This window comes from Lissotriton helveticus, chromosome 2_2 (genome assembly GCF_964261635.1).
Source record: "Lissotriton helveticus chromosome 2_2, aLisHel1.1, whole genome shotgun sequence".
Lineage (NCBI taxonomy): Eukaryota > Metazoa > Chordata > Amphibia > Caudata > Salamandridae > Lissotriton > Lissotriton helveticus.
Genome location: NC_136060.1, coordinates 507,512,488 through 507,529,941, shown reverse-complemented (window position 1 = coordinate 507,529,941; position 17,454 = coordinate 507,512,488). Strand labels below are relative to the sequence as shown.

The following is a 17,454-nucleotide window of genomic DNA, read 5'->3' as shown; positions in this document are numbered from 1 at the left end:
GTTCACATCAGTTATAACCTGCAGAGGTGCTGATTAATGTCCAGGAACTGGTCCGGATACGAGAAAGGTTCATGATTTTCAAGTTGCTTTGTTTTCTATTGTAAGACTTTTAGTCTAAGGGTTGCATTAGGTTGTTTTATTTGTTTGTTAATGAGGTTTTATTTTATTGAGAATAAAGATAATCCTTTGGGAAACCTAAAGAAAACGGTAGTTAATCATTTATCTCCTCGGATGTAACCTCTTGATTGAACCGGCGTAGCTGTCCTTCCGCTAACATAATATATGTCCTATTTTCTTTTTTCCACAGGCTGTTTGGGAACAGGTCTTACTGCTGGGAACGCATGGGTCGTTTTAACGAAGCACTGGGGGATGCAGAGGTGTCTATAGGGCTTTACCCCCAGTTCCTAAAGGGCTATTTCCGCAAAGGAAAGTCACTAATGGGAATGCAGGTAATGGAAGAGTGTTTGTGTGTGCCGGTGCGCACATGTGTTTTGTGTGCGCGCATGTGTGTTGTGTGTGCATGTGTCATGTTGTGCGTGTGGTGGGTGTTGTGCGCATGTGTACAGTCGGAATTGTGACTGCTTGCATGTGCATTGTAGATTTAGTGAGAACTCCTGCCTTTGTTTTTGAAGTCATAGGAAAATGAAGCCAGCCCGGCTTGTGGCAGGGGAAACATCTTAGCGATTCATAAGAGCTCCAAGCTCTGATACAAAAGAACCTCGTCCCCAAAGCTTCTGAATGAATAAGAATGAATGGTCACTCACCTGCAGTTCTGGTTCTCATGCAGGGCACTCTTCGTTATAGTCTAAGCTCTCAGTTGTCCTGCCTATTCCCGGAACCTCAGAGCACTTAAATATAAAACACACACTGACAAAAGCACAGGTAAAAGCGGAGTTATGGTTTTGCAGCGTGAATCTTTCTGGATTCACTATGCTGTGCATTATTCCGCGGTCTTGTGGTTGGGTCCGGATTCGTAGTCTTTTCTTTGTTTTTTTTTTTTTTTTTTTCTTTGCCCAGGTGGGCGTCGGCGTCACACCCCCTTTGGGTGTATTTCCGGTGACGTCGGCATGCTTCCTGCGGAAGCTCCCACTCTTGGGCGCCATCTTCAGATTCTTTTTTTCCGCGGTCGGGTCTGGATCGTTCCCGTTTGGGCTCCAGACATTTTTGGAGAAAGAAGAAAGAAAATACAGAAAAGACGAGGAGAAGTCATCTGAAGACTCCAGGGGACTTCACCGACGAAAGACAAGCAAAGATAAGGCGTTTTCCATCCAGATCTTCGACGACCGTCGACGAACACGCGACCAGAGAGGCCCTGGACGCTCGAGGATGGACAACACGCCGTTCAAGTTCTGCCGTAACTGCCACCACAAGTACGCGCAGAAGGACCAGCACCCGGTATGCAACCTTTGCCTACCGGTGGACCACGAAAGCGGAGACTGCAACGCCTGTTCCGCCTTCACCCCGAAGACCCTTCGTGTGAGAGAGAGGCAGAGGGTAGCACACGCCGCCCTGCAGGGGAAGGCCCCGACCCCGTCGCTCTACGAGCTGGGGATGTCCTCCGAGGAAGAAGACAACGCTGCCGCCGAAGACGACAGCTACACGGTCGTAGAGACCGATTACACGAAGACTTCTGACAAGGTAGGAGACTCTTCGGCCCCCAAGAACCCGAGAGACTCTGAGTCTCGAAAAATCGAGGGCAAGACCCCGAAAGCGCCGACGCCAAAAAAGGCGGCGTCCGCGACTACTCCCAGGCCCAGCGGATCCTCAGAGAAGGAGTCCCCGGCGCCGAGAGCTGCTGATCAGCAGAAGACGTCGAAAATCGTCCCCGAAAAGGATCGATCGACGAGGGAGAAAGACCCGAAACTGTCGACGACGACCAGAGACCCGATATCCGGTTCGACGTCGAAAACTTCGACTCCGAGAGGCACGGCGACGAGCCATCCGTCGAAGAGAGCGGCGGAACCATCCGACGCGGAACACGCGGCCGAGATGGAAAAGAAAAGAAGGCGCCTCGAGGCAGAAATGGAGAACTTCATGCAGCGGAAAAAAGATTTCGACGCAAGGATGAAGGCCTTCACGATCCCTCACAAGACCAAGCCACCAGTGCTGGAGGCGGTCGAGGAGGAAGAAGAAGAGGTCGCCGAAGTCACCGAGCAAGACCAGGACGTCGAGGTGTTCGACGACCAGGAGGAGTACGAGAATCCCCACGAGAGCTACAGCTATGGGGAGGAAGATGAGGGCAGGACAGACACAGAGTCGGCGCCCTATGACCTTCAGGAGGTAGATTACATCGATGTCGACACCGACAGCCCGGAGGAGGTGGTCGACACCTACCCCTCGAGGCCCTCGCCGCCGGACGACATCGGGGCCTACAACGCGGTGATACAATCTGCCGCAGCAGCTTTCAAGCTCAAGCTCGACGAAGAGAAGCAGAAAGCAGACTTCCTTCTGGAAACATTGCTCCCAACACAAACGAGGAGCCAGTTCCTCCCGATGCTCGAGAGCGTCTTGGCTCAGGGGAAGGAAGCTTTCAGGGAGCCCGCAACATACAAGGCAGTAACTCCCAGAACTGAGAAGAAGTACAAGCATGCCGCAAAGGACCCGGCCTACATTCAGGGCACGGTCTCCGCAGACTCCATTATCACGGCCACAGCAAGGAGGAGGGCTAACGTACCCACTACCTCGGGCCCGCCACCGGATAAAGAGAGCAAAAGGATGGATCTGGTGGGCAGAAGGATCGAACGGAATGCCGCGACCCACTGGCGCATGGCTAATTCCAACGCCCTGGTAAACAGACACATGTACCAAATCATGGAGGGACTGGGGCAGTTGGTGAAGGACTTGCCCCAGGATGCCAAGCAGAAAGCCGAAAAGCTAATTGAAGAGGGGAAGAATGCTGCAAATTCTTGCCTTAAGACGGCCCTGGATGGGGCAGACACCGCCAGCAGGCTCATGATGAAGGGCGTCACGGAAAGGAGACACGCCTGGCTCAGGATATCCGGTTTCAAACCGGAGGTGCAACACAGCATCCTGAACACACCATTCAACGGCAGTACGCTTTTCGGACAAACAGTTGATGAGCAACTCAGCCAACTTAAGAAGGATAACGAAACAGCAAGATCCATGGGAGCATTGCAGTTCAGAGGGAACAAGAGGGGCACCCCGTCACGGAGGCCCGGCGGAAGAGGCGGAAACCAGCCAGGTACATCACACCAGGCTTTCCAGCAAACGCACCAGGCAGACTCGCAGGGTCAGCAGGGCCATCAGAAACAGCCCTGGCAGTACCAACAAAGAGGCCAGTCCTTTCGAGGGAGAAATGGACGGGGACAAAATAGAAGAGGGGGCCAGCAGCCCACCTCCAAGTGACTTCAAAAAAATCCGTGTGCCCACCCACAAAAAAGATCCCAGGGGGCAGCACGTACAGATGGGTCAAGACAAACTAGACACCTACGACCACAGGACACCAGTGGGAGGAAGATTAAGATTCCACCTCCAGGAGTGGAGAGGAATCACATCAGACAAATGGATCCTCAACATTATCCAATTCGGATACTGCATAGAGTTGGAGGCGAGGCCAACAAGCAGAAAACCAAGAAGAAAGCCGCTAGCAAGCAAGCAGCTGCAGTGCCTTCAGGAAGAAGCAAAAGAACTCCTGCAGAAGCAGGCCATAGAAAGGGTACCCTTCAAGGAAAGAAACACAGGAGTATACTCAACATACTTCCTGGTACCAAAAGTAGACGAGACAATGAGGCCCATTCTCGATTTACGGTTCGTGAACAAATTCATAAGAACGCAAAAATTCAAAATGACCTCCCTGCAAGAGGTGCTCCCACAGTTGCAGACCGGGGACTTCATGGTCACTATAGACCTCAAAGACGCATACCTGCACATCCCAATGAACAGGAAGCACAAGCACATGCTCAGGTTCACCGTCGGAGAAAGCCACTACCAGTTCACGACACTGGCCTTCGGTCTAAAATCGGCACCAAGAGTTTTCACAAAGTGCCTCGCAGCAGTCGCAGCGCACCTAAGAAGGCAGGGAATACATGTATACCCTTACCTGGACGACTGGCTGGTGAAAGCAAACTCATACCAGAAATGCAAGCTGCACGCACATACAGTGACCAGCACGCTCATAAACCTGGGGTTCTCCATCCATTGGAAGAAATCATCAATGGAGCCGGAACAAGTGAAGATCTTCCTGGGAGCACAGATCAACACCTTACAGGGCAAGGTGTTCCCCAGCGAGAAGAGGGCGAGGGCGCTGGTGAAGGAAACTCGCCTCTACCGGAAGGGACAAGCTCGGACAGTGAGGACGGCGAGCAAGATCATGGGGATGATGGCATCATGCATCCACCTGGTACCGAATGTACGACTCCACATGAGACCCATTCAAGAATGGCTACAGGAGCAATGGTCACAAGCTACAGGCAGTTGGGAGGATCTAGTGGTTGTAACGCACGCAGTGCAGAAGGAGATGACATGGTGGACCATGGAGAACATAGCAAGGGGAAAGCCTCTAACGCCCCCAACGCCAACAGTGACCATCACCACAGACGCATCCCTGAAGGGATGGGGCGCTCACATGGAGGAGCTCAAGGTGAGGGGACTGTGGACACCGACGGATGCCACAAAGCACATCAATTACTTAGAATTGAAGACAATCTTCCTTGCACTGAAGGCCTTTCAAACAAGACTGTACAAGCACAAGGTATTGATACAAACAGACAACACCACTGCGATGTTCTACATCAACAAGCAGGGGGGCACACAGTCCGCACCGCTTTCAACGCTGGCGCAGGAGATATGGAGATGGGCCATCCCTCTCAAGATAGACCTGCTAGCCATACACCTACCAGGGAAGGACAACATACAAGCCGATTGGCTCAGCAGGCAGACATCGGCATCCCACGAGTGGGAGCTCAATGCTCAGGAGACAAGATACCTGTTCGACAGGTGGGGGACACCATCGGTGGACCTGTTTGCCACACGCCAGAATGCAAAATGCCAAAACTTCGCATCCAGGCAGCCCGAGGAGGGGACACTGGGGAATGCCCTATGGATAGATTGGTCAAGGACATTTGCCTACGCCTTTCCCCCGATACCACTGATGCACAGAGTACTGAGCAAGTGCAGAGCGAGCAACATGACACTGATACTGGTCGCACCGCAGTGGGCGAGGCAGACCTGGTACTCGCAGATCATGGAGATGACACAGTGTGCACCCCACAGATTCAGCAGGAGGAAAGATCTACTGTCCATGCAGAACGGAGAGGTACTGCATCCAGAGCCAGAGAGCATGAGCCTAGTAGCGTGGCTCCTGAGGACATAGAGTTCGCACATTTGAGACTACCAGAAAGCACCCTGAGGGTACTTCGGGAGGCACGAAGGCCCAGCACTCGAAAGTGCTACGTTGCGAAATGGAAAAGATTCACAATATGGTGCAGACAGGAAAGACTCCACAATAAGATGAAGAGGGACTCCACAGTGCTAAGGTACCTGACGCACTTACTGGAGAAGAACCTTAGCTCATCCTCGTTAAGAGTTCACTTGGCAGCGATAGTAGCCTACACAAGGGGAGAAACGTGCAGGAGCTTCTTCACATCACAGGTGGTGAAGAGATTCCTAGAAGGAGCGAAAAGGATCGCACCACCCAAGCGGGTGCCGCCACCTGCATGGAACTTGAACACAGTCCTAACGGAACTCATGAAAGAGCCCTTTGAACCACTTCACAAGGCCTCCCTAAAGATGCTAACTATGAAAACAGCCTTCCTGGTTGCGATAACGTCCTTACGCAGAGTAAGCGAGCTTCAAGCGCTGACGCTACAAGAACCATACATACAAATACACAACGATAGAGTTGTGATGAGGACTGACCCACACTTCATGCCGAAGGTGGTATCCAATTTTCACATGAACCAGTCTATACAGATACCGAGTTTTTTCCAAAAACCCACAACCAGCGCAGAGAGAGCTCTGCACACCCTGGACGCCAGAAGGGCAGTCATGCACTACATTGAAAGGACAAAGGGGCACAGGAAAACGAAACAGTTTTTTGTGTCCTTCGCAAACAGCTTCATGGGCAAAGCAGTAACCAAAAGGACCATTGCACGATGGATCGCACAAACAATCCAACTCTGCCACAAACGGGCAGGACAGGAACTGGCTGAGGGGACACGTGCCCACTCCACCAGGAAGAAGGGCGCTACAATAGCCTTCCTGGCTAACACACCCATAGAGGACATATGCCTGGCGGCAACATGGGCTTCGGTGCACACGTTCACGAAGCACTACTGTGTGGACATACAAATGAACAAGGAAGCTCAAGTGGGACAGAAGGTGCTACAGCACATATTCAACACCCAACGCTCATCTTCCACCCAGCCGCCACAGAGATGAGAAACCGCTACAAAATCTATGCACAGCATAGTGAATCCAGAAAGATTCACGCTGCAAAACGAATAGTTTTCTTACCTGTCGGTGTAGTTTTGCAGCTTGAAGATCTTTCTGGATTCACTAGCGAACCCACCCGCCTCCGCCAGAAAGATGAGGCTGGAGAGAGAAGAGGTGGTTAACTAAAGAATAGACTTTGAAAATACAAAGCGGTAAATACAAACTAAGAAGAACATTGCCATTACTTCGGAAACGAAAGAAACACGGAAAAAAAGAACCCGAAGATGGCGCCCAAGAGTGGGAGCTTCCGCAGGAAGCATGCCGACGTCACCGGAAATACACCCAAAGGGGGTGTGACGCCGACGCCCACCTGGGCAAAGAAAAAAAAAAAAAAAAAAAACAAAGAAAAGACTACGAATCCGGACCCAACCACAAGACCGCGGAATAATGCACAGCATAGTGAATCCAGAAAGATCTTCAAGCTGCAAAACTACACCGACAGGTAAGAAAACTATTCGTTCTGCCGCTGGGCAACAATTCTGGGCAGGCATTCGGCCAATGACATCGGCAAGCTCCAGATACATTTGAGATGACTCTCCATTGAGATTGAGCAGGCGCTGATCTGTATCACCGGAGGGGCTTCACAAGTGTCTCCCATGGAGGTATCCAGGGAGGCACCAGAAATAGGCGCAAGTTCCTTTTGTGCCCTCTGAGCATTTACCTATTATAGCCGCTGGAGGGCACTAGCGGGGAGCAAAGAATCCTTCTTATGCCGACATAGGTGAATGGCAGATTGCCTAGGTCTAAATGGTTTTAAGAGGAAGGTCCTGCTCCTAAGTGCGGTGAAACCACGCTTCTTCACTCGATGAGGCTGATCACCATTGCCCTAGCGCCGCCACAGCATCCAGTCTTTAAATCTCGGACGGACCGCAGACACTGACCAGGCTCTGGCATGCAGATCGCCTCTTCACACTTGGCTGCCAAGAGCTCTCCCTGGTACCAGCATTCATCGTGTCCAGACACGACCACTGCAGTGATGTCTGTGCTGAGCTCCTGCCTAGTCATTGACCCTTTCCAGGGTTCCCAAAGCGAGACTGCCCGTCTAAGCTACCGCCTCACAAGGTCTTACTGCGCCCCCCCCCCCCCCCCCCCCCCCCAATCCATGAATACGGTGTCGTGGCTGCTGAGCAAAGAATGAGCTGTTCTGAAGATGCTGAGGCCCGAAGCAAAAAAAATAGCGGATACTTGCTTAAATTGTGATTTGGATGCAGTGGAGACGGCCAGCAGACAGATGGTAACAGGAACAACCATGAGGAGGCAAACGTGGCTGTGGGGGTCCGGACTTCTGAATGAAGTGCAAGCGAACAACATAAATACTCCCTTCACAGGAGAGAACCGGCTTGGAACGGCTGATGATGACACTCCTCAACAGATAAATGAGGACACTGATACAGCAAAGGCCATGGGTATGGGGGCAACCCAGAAGAGGAGCGAACCCAATAAGAAGCGCCACAGGCCGATTAGGCTGCCAAAGCACAACTCCGCCATCTTACCAGCAGACAGCTCCACAACAAGGGTTCAAGCAACAGAGGCAATTCCAACCAATGTAATGTCAGCCGTTTCAGGGCACAGCAGAGGAACTGGACAGCCTTCCAGAGGAGCAAGCTGCTCCAGCGAGTCACTCCACCTACCACCACATACCACTGGGGTGCAGAATACAGGCCTTCCTGCACGAATGGTGGACGGTCACCTCAGACAAATGGATACTCTGCATCGTCCAACGCAGTTACTGCATAGAACTCAACAAGAGCCCACTGGACACCAGACCATAAACAAGATCACAGCGAGGAAGAGAGACGCCACCTGCAGCAAAAAGATCCTAGAAAAGAATGCGATTGAGAGAGTGCCCATAGCAGGAATCAGTCAAGGAGGCTACTCCACATGCTTTCTCGTCCTAAAATGGGACAAGTCCCTTCGACCTAAGCTTTTTTTTAAAGTTTGAGAAAAGGGCTACATGATAACCATAGACCTCAGACGCCTACCTACACTTTCCTGTGAATCACAAAACACAAACACAAGAAATGGCTGCAGTTCGTAGTCAACAGAGACCTTTATTAATTCAGGGTGCTACCCCTCGGACTCTAGGCAGTACCCAGAGTGTTCGCAAAGAGCCCCCCGACCGTGGCGGCCCACCTGAGGAGAAAGGGAATACACATGTACCCATACCTAGATGACTGGCTGATAAAAGCAAGCTCTTACTCACAATGCGAAAAGAACTCCGGGATCGTGGGTTTCACAATAAACCTGAAAAAGTCTTTAACAAAGCCTGAAAGAGAGAAGATTTTCCTAGGAGCAAGAATCCCCACGGTGAAGGTGAGAGCCTTCCTCATCCTCTAGAAGATTCAAGCAATAACAGAGCATGCTCGCCTCTGCCGCAGGGGTCAGTCTCTGACCGTGAGAGCTGAGGGGAAGGTGATGGGCGGGATGGCCTCATGCATCTCACTCATCCTCCATGCAAGACCATACATGAGACCCCTACAAGAATGCATCCAGAACCAGTGGGCATAGGCCACGGGAGTTGGAAAGATCTAGTGGCTGTACCGCAGAGCGCAGGAGACAATGACAGTGTGGACGTGGACAACATAACATACACAACACAACATAACGTAGGGCAGACCGTGACAATCACCAAGGTGGGGCGTGCACATGGGGAACTGAAAATCGGAGAACTATGGAAGGTGGAGGAAGCAATCTAGCACATAAATGTCCTGGAGCTAAAGATGGTCTTCCTAGCCCTAAAGGCTTACCAGGGGCAGTTAAAGAGAAGGACAGAGCTAATCCTGACAGACAACACAACCACAATGTTTTGCCTAAGCAAGCCCGGATGAACAAGGTCACACGTGCAGTCCAAACTAGCCCAGAGATCTGGGGATTGGCCATCCATAGAGAATAACATTATACCCGTTGGCGTAGAAAACTAGGAGGTAGACAGACCTAAGACAAGAATCCAACTCACACATGGGTACTCAATGACCTAGTGCTCTAAGATGTCTTCCACAGGTGGGGACACCAGATATCGACTTTTTTGCCACCCCAGATAATGCAAAATGCCCAGAATTGGCATCCAAGCACCCACACCACTGATCCCAGGGGAATGCCCTGTCTGTAGACTGGACAAGGACATTTACATCGTCTTTTCACCAATCCCCTCATACCTCTAGTGATAAACAAGTGCAAGCTGTCACAAATGTCAGTGATCCTAAACGCCCCACAGTGGGCAAGACAAGTTGGTTTCTGAGACCTGGTGAAAGTGGTGCAGGGATATGTGAAAAAGTTCCCAGAAACTCATGACCAGTGCAGGCAAGGAAGATTCAAGAAGCGAGCAGCCTGAGCGTAGCGGCCTGGATCCTGAGGACATGTAGTGTGGACACATAGTTCGGACACTTGAACCCACCTAAATGATCGACGGACATGGAAACAGGCAAAGGTAATTCCATTGCTAAAAAAGGCCAGGCTAATCCCTCTCACCCTGCCACCTATAGGCCTTTCTCCCTGCCTTCTCAAAGGTCCTAGAGAAACAAACCAGCAGCTATCCTTCTTTCTTGAAAAGAATGCCTACTTCACCCTAGCCAGTCGGGCTTTCGCCCTAACCACAGCACGGAAACTGGAGGTGGAGCGGCAGGCGAGAGAGCATTGCTGATCTTGTTAGACCTACAGGTCGCTTTCGATACGGTCTCTCACCAGATGCTCCTGACTCTGCTCCACTCAATTGACATCAGCGAATTGGCCTGGAAATGGCTGGCATCTTTTCTCGAGGGGCGGGGACAGGAGGTCTGGTGCCATTCCTATTCAGCCTCATCTCGTGTATTAAAGTTTGGTGTCCCACAGGGTTCAGCCTTGAGTCCCACCTTGTTTAACATCTACCTCACACCCCGGGCTGCGATGGGTGAATCGTTGGGGGCCACAATTGTGTACTATGCAGATGATACGCAGCTGCTGTTTACATGGAAGAAAAACGAGCCCTGTCCTGGTGTGTTAATTAGTTTCTGCCCCTCAGCTGTTTTCAGATGGTTGGTTGCGAACTAGTTGAAATGTAATGCAGGAAAGACGGCTACTCTTTTTTGGCAAGGATGCAGAGACAGAGTGCATTTGTCTTCTGTCAAGCTGATGCTTCTACCCCCACGGCAAACAACTTGGTGGCAAAAAACTTGAAGTTCAAATTTGAAAACCTGCTGTTATTCCGTGACCAGGTAAGGAAAAGAGTTCCCTTTAAGTCGCTGCTTGTTACCCAGAAAGCCCAACATGGGTCAGGACCAGGGTATCTCAAACGTAAGATTTCACTTTATGCCCCACAAAGAAAGCTCAGTTCCTCCAAGATGCTGCTAGCCAACATCGCCCGTATTAAAGAGGCTGGGACAGGGGGTAAGGCTCTTTCCTGCCTTGGACCATCCCTGGGAACAAACTGCCTCTCCATCTGAGAAACATTGAATCTACACCTCTGTTCCGAAAAAAAAAAACCTGGAAACTTTGCTCTATTCATGCGCGTAACCCTTCCTTGCACCACTGCTATCCTTCAGCACCAGGAAAACATAGATCACCCACATACTGCCCTTAAATAGTGGATAAGCCGGTCCAATTCGAAGCTCCGGTTTACTCAGTTGAGTAAATATTAGTTTTTACTCAAGAGTTTCCAGATGTCCAGTGCCATTGGAATCCATACACCTGAGCGCCTGAAGGGTGGTTTCACTGGGTCAGCTGCATTCTCAGGAGTCGTAGGTGTGTCAAGGAATGTGCAAGATGAGGTCACAAGCTTTTCCTTTCTTAAAGAATATTGTGTCATCTGACCTTACAACGAGAATCTGTAGTGTGTGCTAAATGTGAAGGGTATGGAAGACTAAAATAGGAAGTCATTGTTGTAAATTGTGAATACTATGGGCTGCGGTGGGGACCGTAGAGGCTTGCACATTGCTCTTTGGTGTGATTATGAGTAAGAAAGATTCTATGATCATTCTTCTTGCCTGGTGTCAGACACACAGACACCCACATTTCCTCCTTAGTTGTACTTCTGAGGTTGTGTAGTACAGAACACAGTGTGAAAGAGAGTCCCCATTTCTTGAGCGTGATTTGTAGATTGAACGCTGTGTGTGAAGATGATGGCTGTACAATGGTCACAAACAGTTAAAATTCATGATTTTAATATTGTATAAAAGGATAAAGGTATCTAAGAGTGCTGTTTGAATGAGTAAAATCACGGTGCTGTCCTCGCTGCTCTGATCCGATCATTCTTTCCTACAGAATTATACAAACGCCATTCTTGCTTTTAAACACATCCTTCAGGAGGATAGCACTCACACGGATGCTGCTGTAGAGCTGAAGAATTGTGAACGTCTTATACAAATGGTAAGTTTGAAGGCGGCCATGCGTTGCATGGGAGCAACTAAGACCATGCATCCTTTGGGTGGTTCTGTTTGGAGGTGGCCATGCGTTGCATGGGAGCAGCTAAGACCGTGCATCCTTTGTGTTATGTTTGGAGGCGGCCATGCGTTCCATGGGAGCAACTAAGACCATGCATCCTTTGGGTGGTTATGTTTGGAGGCGGTCATGCGTTGCATGGGAGCAACTAAGACAATGCATCCTTTGGGTGGTTGTATTTGGAGGCGGCAATGCGTTGCATGGGAGCAGCTAAGACCATGCATCCTTTGTGTTATGTTTGGAGGCGGCCATGCGTTGCATGGGAGCAGCTAAGACCATGCATCCTTTGGGTGGTTATATTTGGAGGTGGCCATGCCTTGCATGGGAGCAGCTAAGACCATGCATCCTTTGTGTTATGTTTGGAGGCGGCCATGCGTTGCATGGGAGAAACTAAGACCATGCATCCTTTGGGTGGTTGTTTGGAGGCGGTAGCTGAAGTTGGAGAAGTGGGCGAATGGAGGCAGGTCCAAGATCATGGATGCTGGTGCTCCTCCCATGTCTGAAAACTAAATTGCCAGCTAATCCGTGTTTGTGGGCAGTTTTTTTGTTTCGTTTTTTTACTTTGATATTTTTTGTGCCAGGCAGACAAAAGTGTGTCGGAAGCACTGACAAACTTGCCACCGTGATTAACATGATTGGTTATGAGACTTCCTTCTTGTACAGAAAAGTAAAACGATAAAGCTGTGCCATCGACACAATCTCTGTTGTACCCTGCAGCAAGAATAGTTGCAGCCAAGCAAAGTCCAGATAGGGAAATGCCGGTGCCAGGCCGGATTAGCAGAGGGATTCCCCGAACGAAGGTTCTATGCAACTAGCGGAGGTTTTTGACATGTGAAAGGCAATATACAGAAAATATAATGGAGCATACAGCAGAGTTTGAAGCATGTGTGGCTCTAGTTACACATGCTTAGCACACATCTGCAGTCTAGTGTTGAGATCTGAGGTTTGCAAGTTGTTTTTGTTTGAAGAAGTCTCAAGTCCCAAGATGTGGTGTGAGTCCTCCTCTTGGTGTACTTTGCATACGAGTACAGACTCCATGCATGTTAGATTGTATTTTTCCTTTCCATCCCACCAAGTCTGAATCGTTTAAGCTCTGGTGTTTTTGTCTACTCAAGAATGCTTGGTTGCTGATAGAACTGACTTTCAGAAGTGACCTTGCTGCCACTAGAAACATCCCCCGGTAGACCAAGAGGTGGGCAATCTCTCTGCCTGTTCCCCAACCACAGTAATGCCATCTCTCCGTTGTGCATCGCCTTCTGATGCAAGAAGACGCATTGGTACAGAAGCAAATGACATTGGGTGCACAGGATGATGCATCGGCAGGACACCCCAGACACCCAAGACATCTTCAGCTAAGATCCCCCTCAGCGCCGAAGAACAGGAAGAGGCTGGCCAGTCTGGTCTACCGGTCACATAACCGGCACCCAGTCAGGGGTATTTGGCGTCCACTGGCGAGCAGGAGATGGAGGATATCGAACCGGCACCGAAGACCACACTCGGGGCCTTGAGTATAACTCTGCCCCCGAGGCTCATATTAGCAAGCCGGACCTCCAACAAAAGGTCCCATTCCAAGGTAGAGCACCACTTCTGAGAGCGTCTGGCATTGAGCCATGGATGCATTGAGAAGGCAAGTCATGAGCCTCCGCTACCTTCAGGCTATAATCAGGACTGGCAAAAGGCTTGGGAGTCTGAGGTGCAGCTTTATTCCAGTGGTACGGTGAGCACAGTACCCACCAGAAAGCTGGGAGGGAGGTACAATAGAGTTCCCTGGGTGCAACAATGTTGTGGTGTGGAGGGGGGGGCAAAGATGGCCTCAGCATGTGAGCTGCTACCTCAAAACAGTGATTTGCTCTCCACGAACTACACTCTTCACCTGTCGTGGGAAGGATACACAACTTCCCCTCTCTCTGCTCTGGGAAGATATCACACCCGATAATTAGGTTCTAGACATAGTGCAACACAGCTGCTGCCTCAAACTACACACAGCCTCTTTCGACATCCCACCCCTCATATGTACACACTCAGCAACAAGGACCTCTTCCTCCTCCATGAACCAGGGCATGCCCTCCTAGAAAAGGGCGCTAACGAGAGGGTAAACTCTACCAAGTGCCACCTGCATCTTCTTCAAAACTCACGACTCAACTGACTTCTGCGAACAAAAACAATGGGCAAACATCCAAGCCCTATTCTAGATGGCAGGAGTGTGCTAAGCATGCAAATCTACAGCAGTACACGCTACGAACAGAAGCTTGCAGAGTAGGAGCATTCTCCTTATATAATACATGATAGCGTAGTAGTGGTGAATGGTTTCTCCCACGAATTTAGGTTGATATTCAGCATCGTACGTACAGCACCTGTAAAAATAAGTCAGTTGGCAACTTTTAGGCAGTGGGCCTAGCTCGCCTCTGATGCCAGTAAATGGTATGGCTTACACGCATTTATCAAGTGAACATGGCAGCACCTTTTGGAAGGAGACACAAGTGAAGTGCCGAAATCTAGGATGTGTGCAGCAGTACTATGCGGGTGGGGCACCACCACCCAGGTAACGCATTCAGATATTAAGCTGCAAGAATTGGGTTTGCCAGTGTTACCCGGTCATGATGTATGTCGATTTGTGGACAGTTCAGCAAAGTGTGTTTAACATTTCTACTTACAGCGTATAATATGTCTTCGTGCATGGAGTATATCAGGCTTTGTCCTTTTAATGCTTCTGTAGTCCTGTTGATGCCTTTTGTATCACTCTAGAAATCTTAATATTTGGGAAAGTTCCTGTGTTTACTTTTTGATAATTGAAAGGCTAAGCAGTTTTTACTGATGCTCTTTGGAGCCTCTAGAGCTGTTCTAAGGAATACCTTTAATTCACAGTGTACTATTGCATCTCAAATGTATGACCAGGAGGAAAAGCCTGTTCTTGTAAGAAACCATATGTTTGAGGCATATGAGCTGCAGAATTCATACTTTTGCATAGATCGCCATCTGGTGTTGGGCTTGGATGCTTGCATCTTGTTGTTGTCTTGGAAGAAGTATTTTGTAGTCAGGAGATAGGCGACACCTCTCTTGGATGCTAGTGCGCATGGGCATCGACTCCATCCTTAGATTGTTTTTTTCCCCCATCGGGTTTGGATGTAACTTCAGCTCTCTGGTTTGGTACCGTATTTTCCAAACCTTTTCGACGCGCAAACTCTACGGTATTGTTTTTTGTTTGCGTGCCTTTCGACGCACAAACTCAAATACTCTCTTCCGGTCGTCGACGTGGGCCGCTGGGCCTATTGACGCCATTCGGGTCTACGGCTAATGAAAAGAACTCCATTCAAAAAATGTCCCCATTGTGGAGCTAAATTTCTACACAGCGACCAACACAAGGTCAGCAACCTTTGTGTCTCGCCCAAGCACGAAGCAAAAAATTGGCAAGCATGCACCTCCTTCCGGTCCAAGAAGACTATACGTGGTCGCCGGGCTTGATGAACGTAATGGCGCAACGGGCTGCACCAGTGCCAGAAGACATCTTCGATGAAGGCCCGACGTTCCAGAGGCAGAGGATTCAGAGGATCTCGACATTATTTCCGAAGCAAAAGACTCCAACGATCACATCACTCCAGGTCAGCGAGTGAGTACACCTGCCCCTGCCCCAACCCCACCTGAAAAAAAGAAGGCTCCGGTCAAGCCTCAAGGCCTTAGTCACGACCCAAAGAAAACTTCAGAAGCCCCGCCCCCGGGCCCGACTCCAAAGACAAAAGAGAAGCCTTCCGGAAGCTTGGGACCGAGCAAGCCGCATGTCGGTGCCGAAAGCGGGAACACATCCTACTCCCGCTGTCCCCAAAAAGGCCTCGGCACCAAGCACTTCGGCACCCAAGGGACCCGAAGACACCTAAAAAAACCTTAGGAACCGAAGAACATTTCTGGCTCGACACCAAAACCGAAGGAACCAAAGACCCCTTCTAAGGCTCCAGAACACAAATCATTAACAACGTTCGGAACCGTAAAAATTGTCCGAAACCACACGCCAACGAGGAAGAACTGTTTCTACTAGATCCCATAGATCCGAAACAGAAAATACTGCATATGGACCCTAAAACAGGTCATATTGTCAGTATCCCAAAGAATAAGAGGAAATTCGACACCCCACACATTCCTGAGGTGCCTTTGAAGAAAAGAGACTGTGCAACTTCACCTTTAAGACCCTCTTCTCCTGTTCTTCCTGCTAAGCCTTTCTCTCTTCCAAAGTCTCCCATACTATTTCCATACTCACCACCACCACAGGATGATGATTACCTAGGGGGTGGGGGGCCTCATACGGACCCCTTCAATGATCCTGATGACGACACTAGCATACCACAGGACATATGGGGTGACTATGATAACCCTGTAGAGCCTCCAGACCTTCCTGATCCAGATGCATACCCCACAAGGCCATCTCCCCCAGATGACAGCATTGGCTTTAGTCAGTTCATTGATGGAGCTGCCCAAACTCATGGTGTTGAAATGCATTCAGACCCCACAGAGGAAGACTTGCTGGTAGACACTTTTGCAGAGTCACAAAAGACAGTGCAAACATTACCCATGCTGAAAGGTGTCATTAAACATGCTCCAGACATCTTCAAAGACCCCGTCAGGACCAGGCTTCTCAATCCTCGGATTGATAGAAAATATAAACCCTCCCCTAATGATCCCACCACATCAAATGTCAACTCCCCTTAGATTCACTGCTAGTGACCAAAGCTAGGAAGCGTACCAACTCTCAAACCTCCTGTGATGCTCCACCTCCAGACAAAGAGTCTAAGTTACTAGACTCTTCCGGCAAACGAGTTGCCTCCCAGGCAGCTAATCACTGGCGGATAGCTAATGCACAAGCATTACTTTGCCAGATACGATAGGACTCTCTACGATGAGCTTGAGGGCCTAATGTAGCGTTTGCCTGACCAATACAAGGCCAAAGCCAATGATTTGATTCAGGACGGCAAGTTAATTACAAACTCATCCATTAAATGTGCCCTCGATGCAGCAAACACTGCATCTAGATCAATCAACACTAGTGTTATTATGCAGGCATGCATGGTTACGCATTTCTGGGTTCAAACAGGAGGTGCAGACTACTTTCCTGAATCGGGCGTTCAATCAGGAACAACTTTTTGGCCCAGCTTTAGAGAAAATGAAAAAAGACACAGACTGCAAAATCCATGGGAGCACTACAGTCTTCATCCACACAAGGCTCCTTTCGCATCTCCTTTTATAGAGGCGCATCCAAGAACATCCGCACGGACACAGCTTCCTCCTCCTATAAGAGCCCGACACAAACATCCCCCAACAAGGGATATTTCAGGGGTGGGTACATGGGAAATAACAAAGGGAGAGGCAGAGGTAACGACACTCTCGCCTCCCTCACTAACAAACAGTGACTTCCCTCCACTGCCTCCAGACCATTCCACTCCGGGCGGAGGGAGACTCTCATAGTTCCTACCTGTCTGGAATTCCATCACAACAGACAAGTGGGTAAGACAAATTATCCAGTATGGTTACTGCCTGGAACTTACTGCAACTTCCCCCCACCCCCCCAAACAAACTGCCCAAGCAGAGTCCCATGTCCACGGA

General features: G+C 49.8%; 1 protein-coding gene across 4 annotated transcripts in view; it reads left to right on the top strand.

Moving 5' to 3' along the window:
- The window catches only part of TTC31 (tetratricopeptide repeat domain 31), a 136,032-nt gene that overhangs the window by 63,853 nt on the left and 54,725 nt on the right, over window positions 1-17,454 (top strand). For all 4 annotated transcript variants that reach the window (XM_078678784.1, XM_078678786.1, XM_078678782.1 and 1 more), the window contains exons 11-12: window positions 308-449; window positions 11,689-11,793. In XM_078678784.1, coding sequence (XP_078534910.1) covers window positions 308-449; window positions 11,689-11,793 — 247 coding nt within the window. The remainder of the gene's footprint in view (window positions 1-307; window positions 450-11,688; window positions 11,794-17,454) is intronic.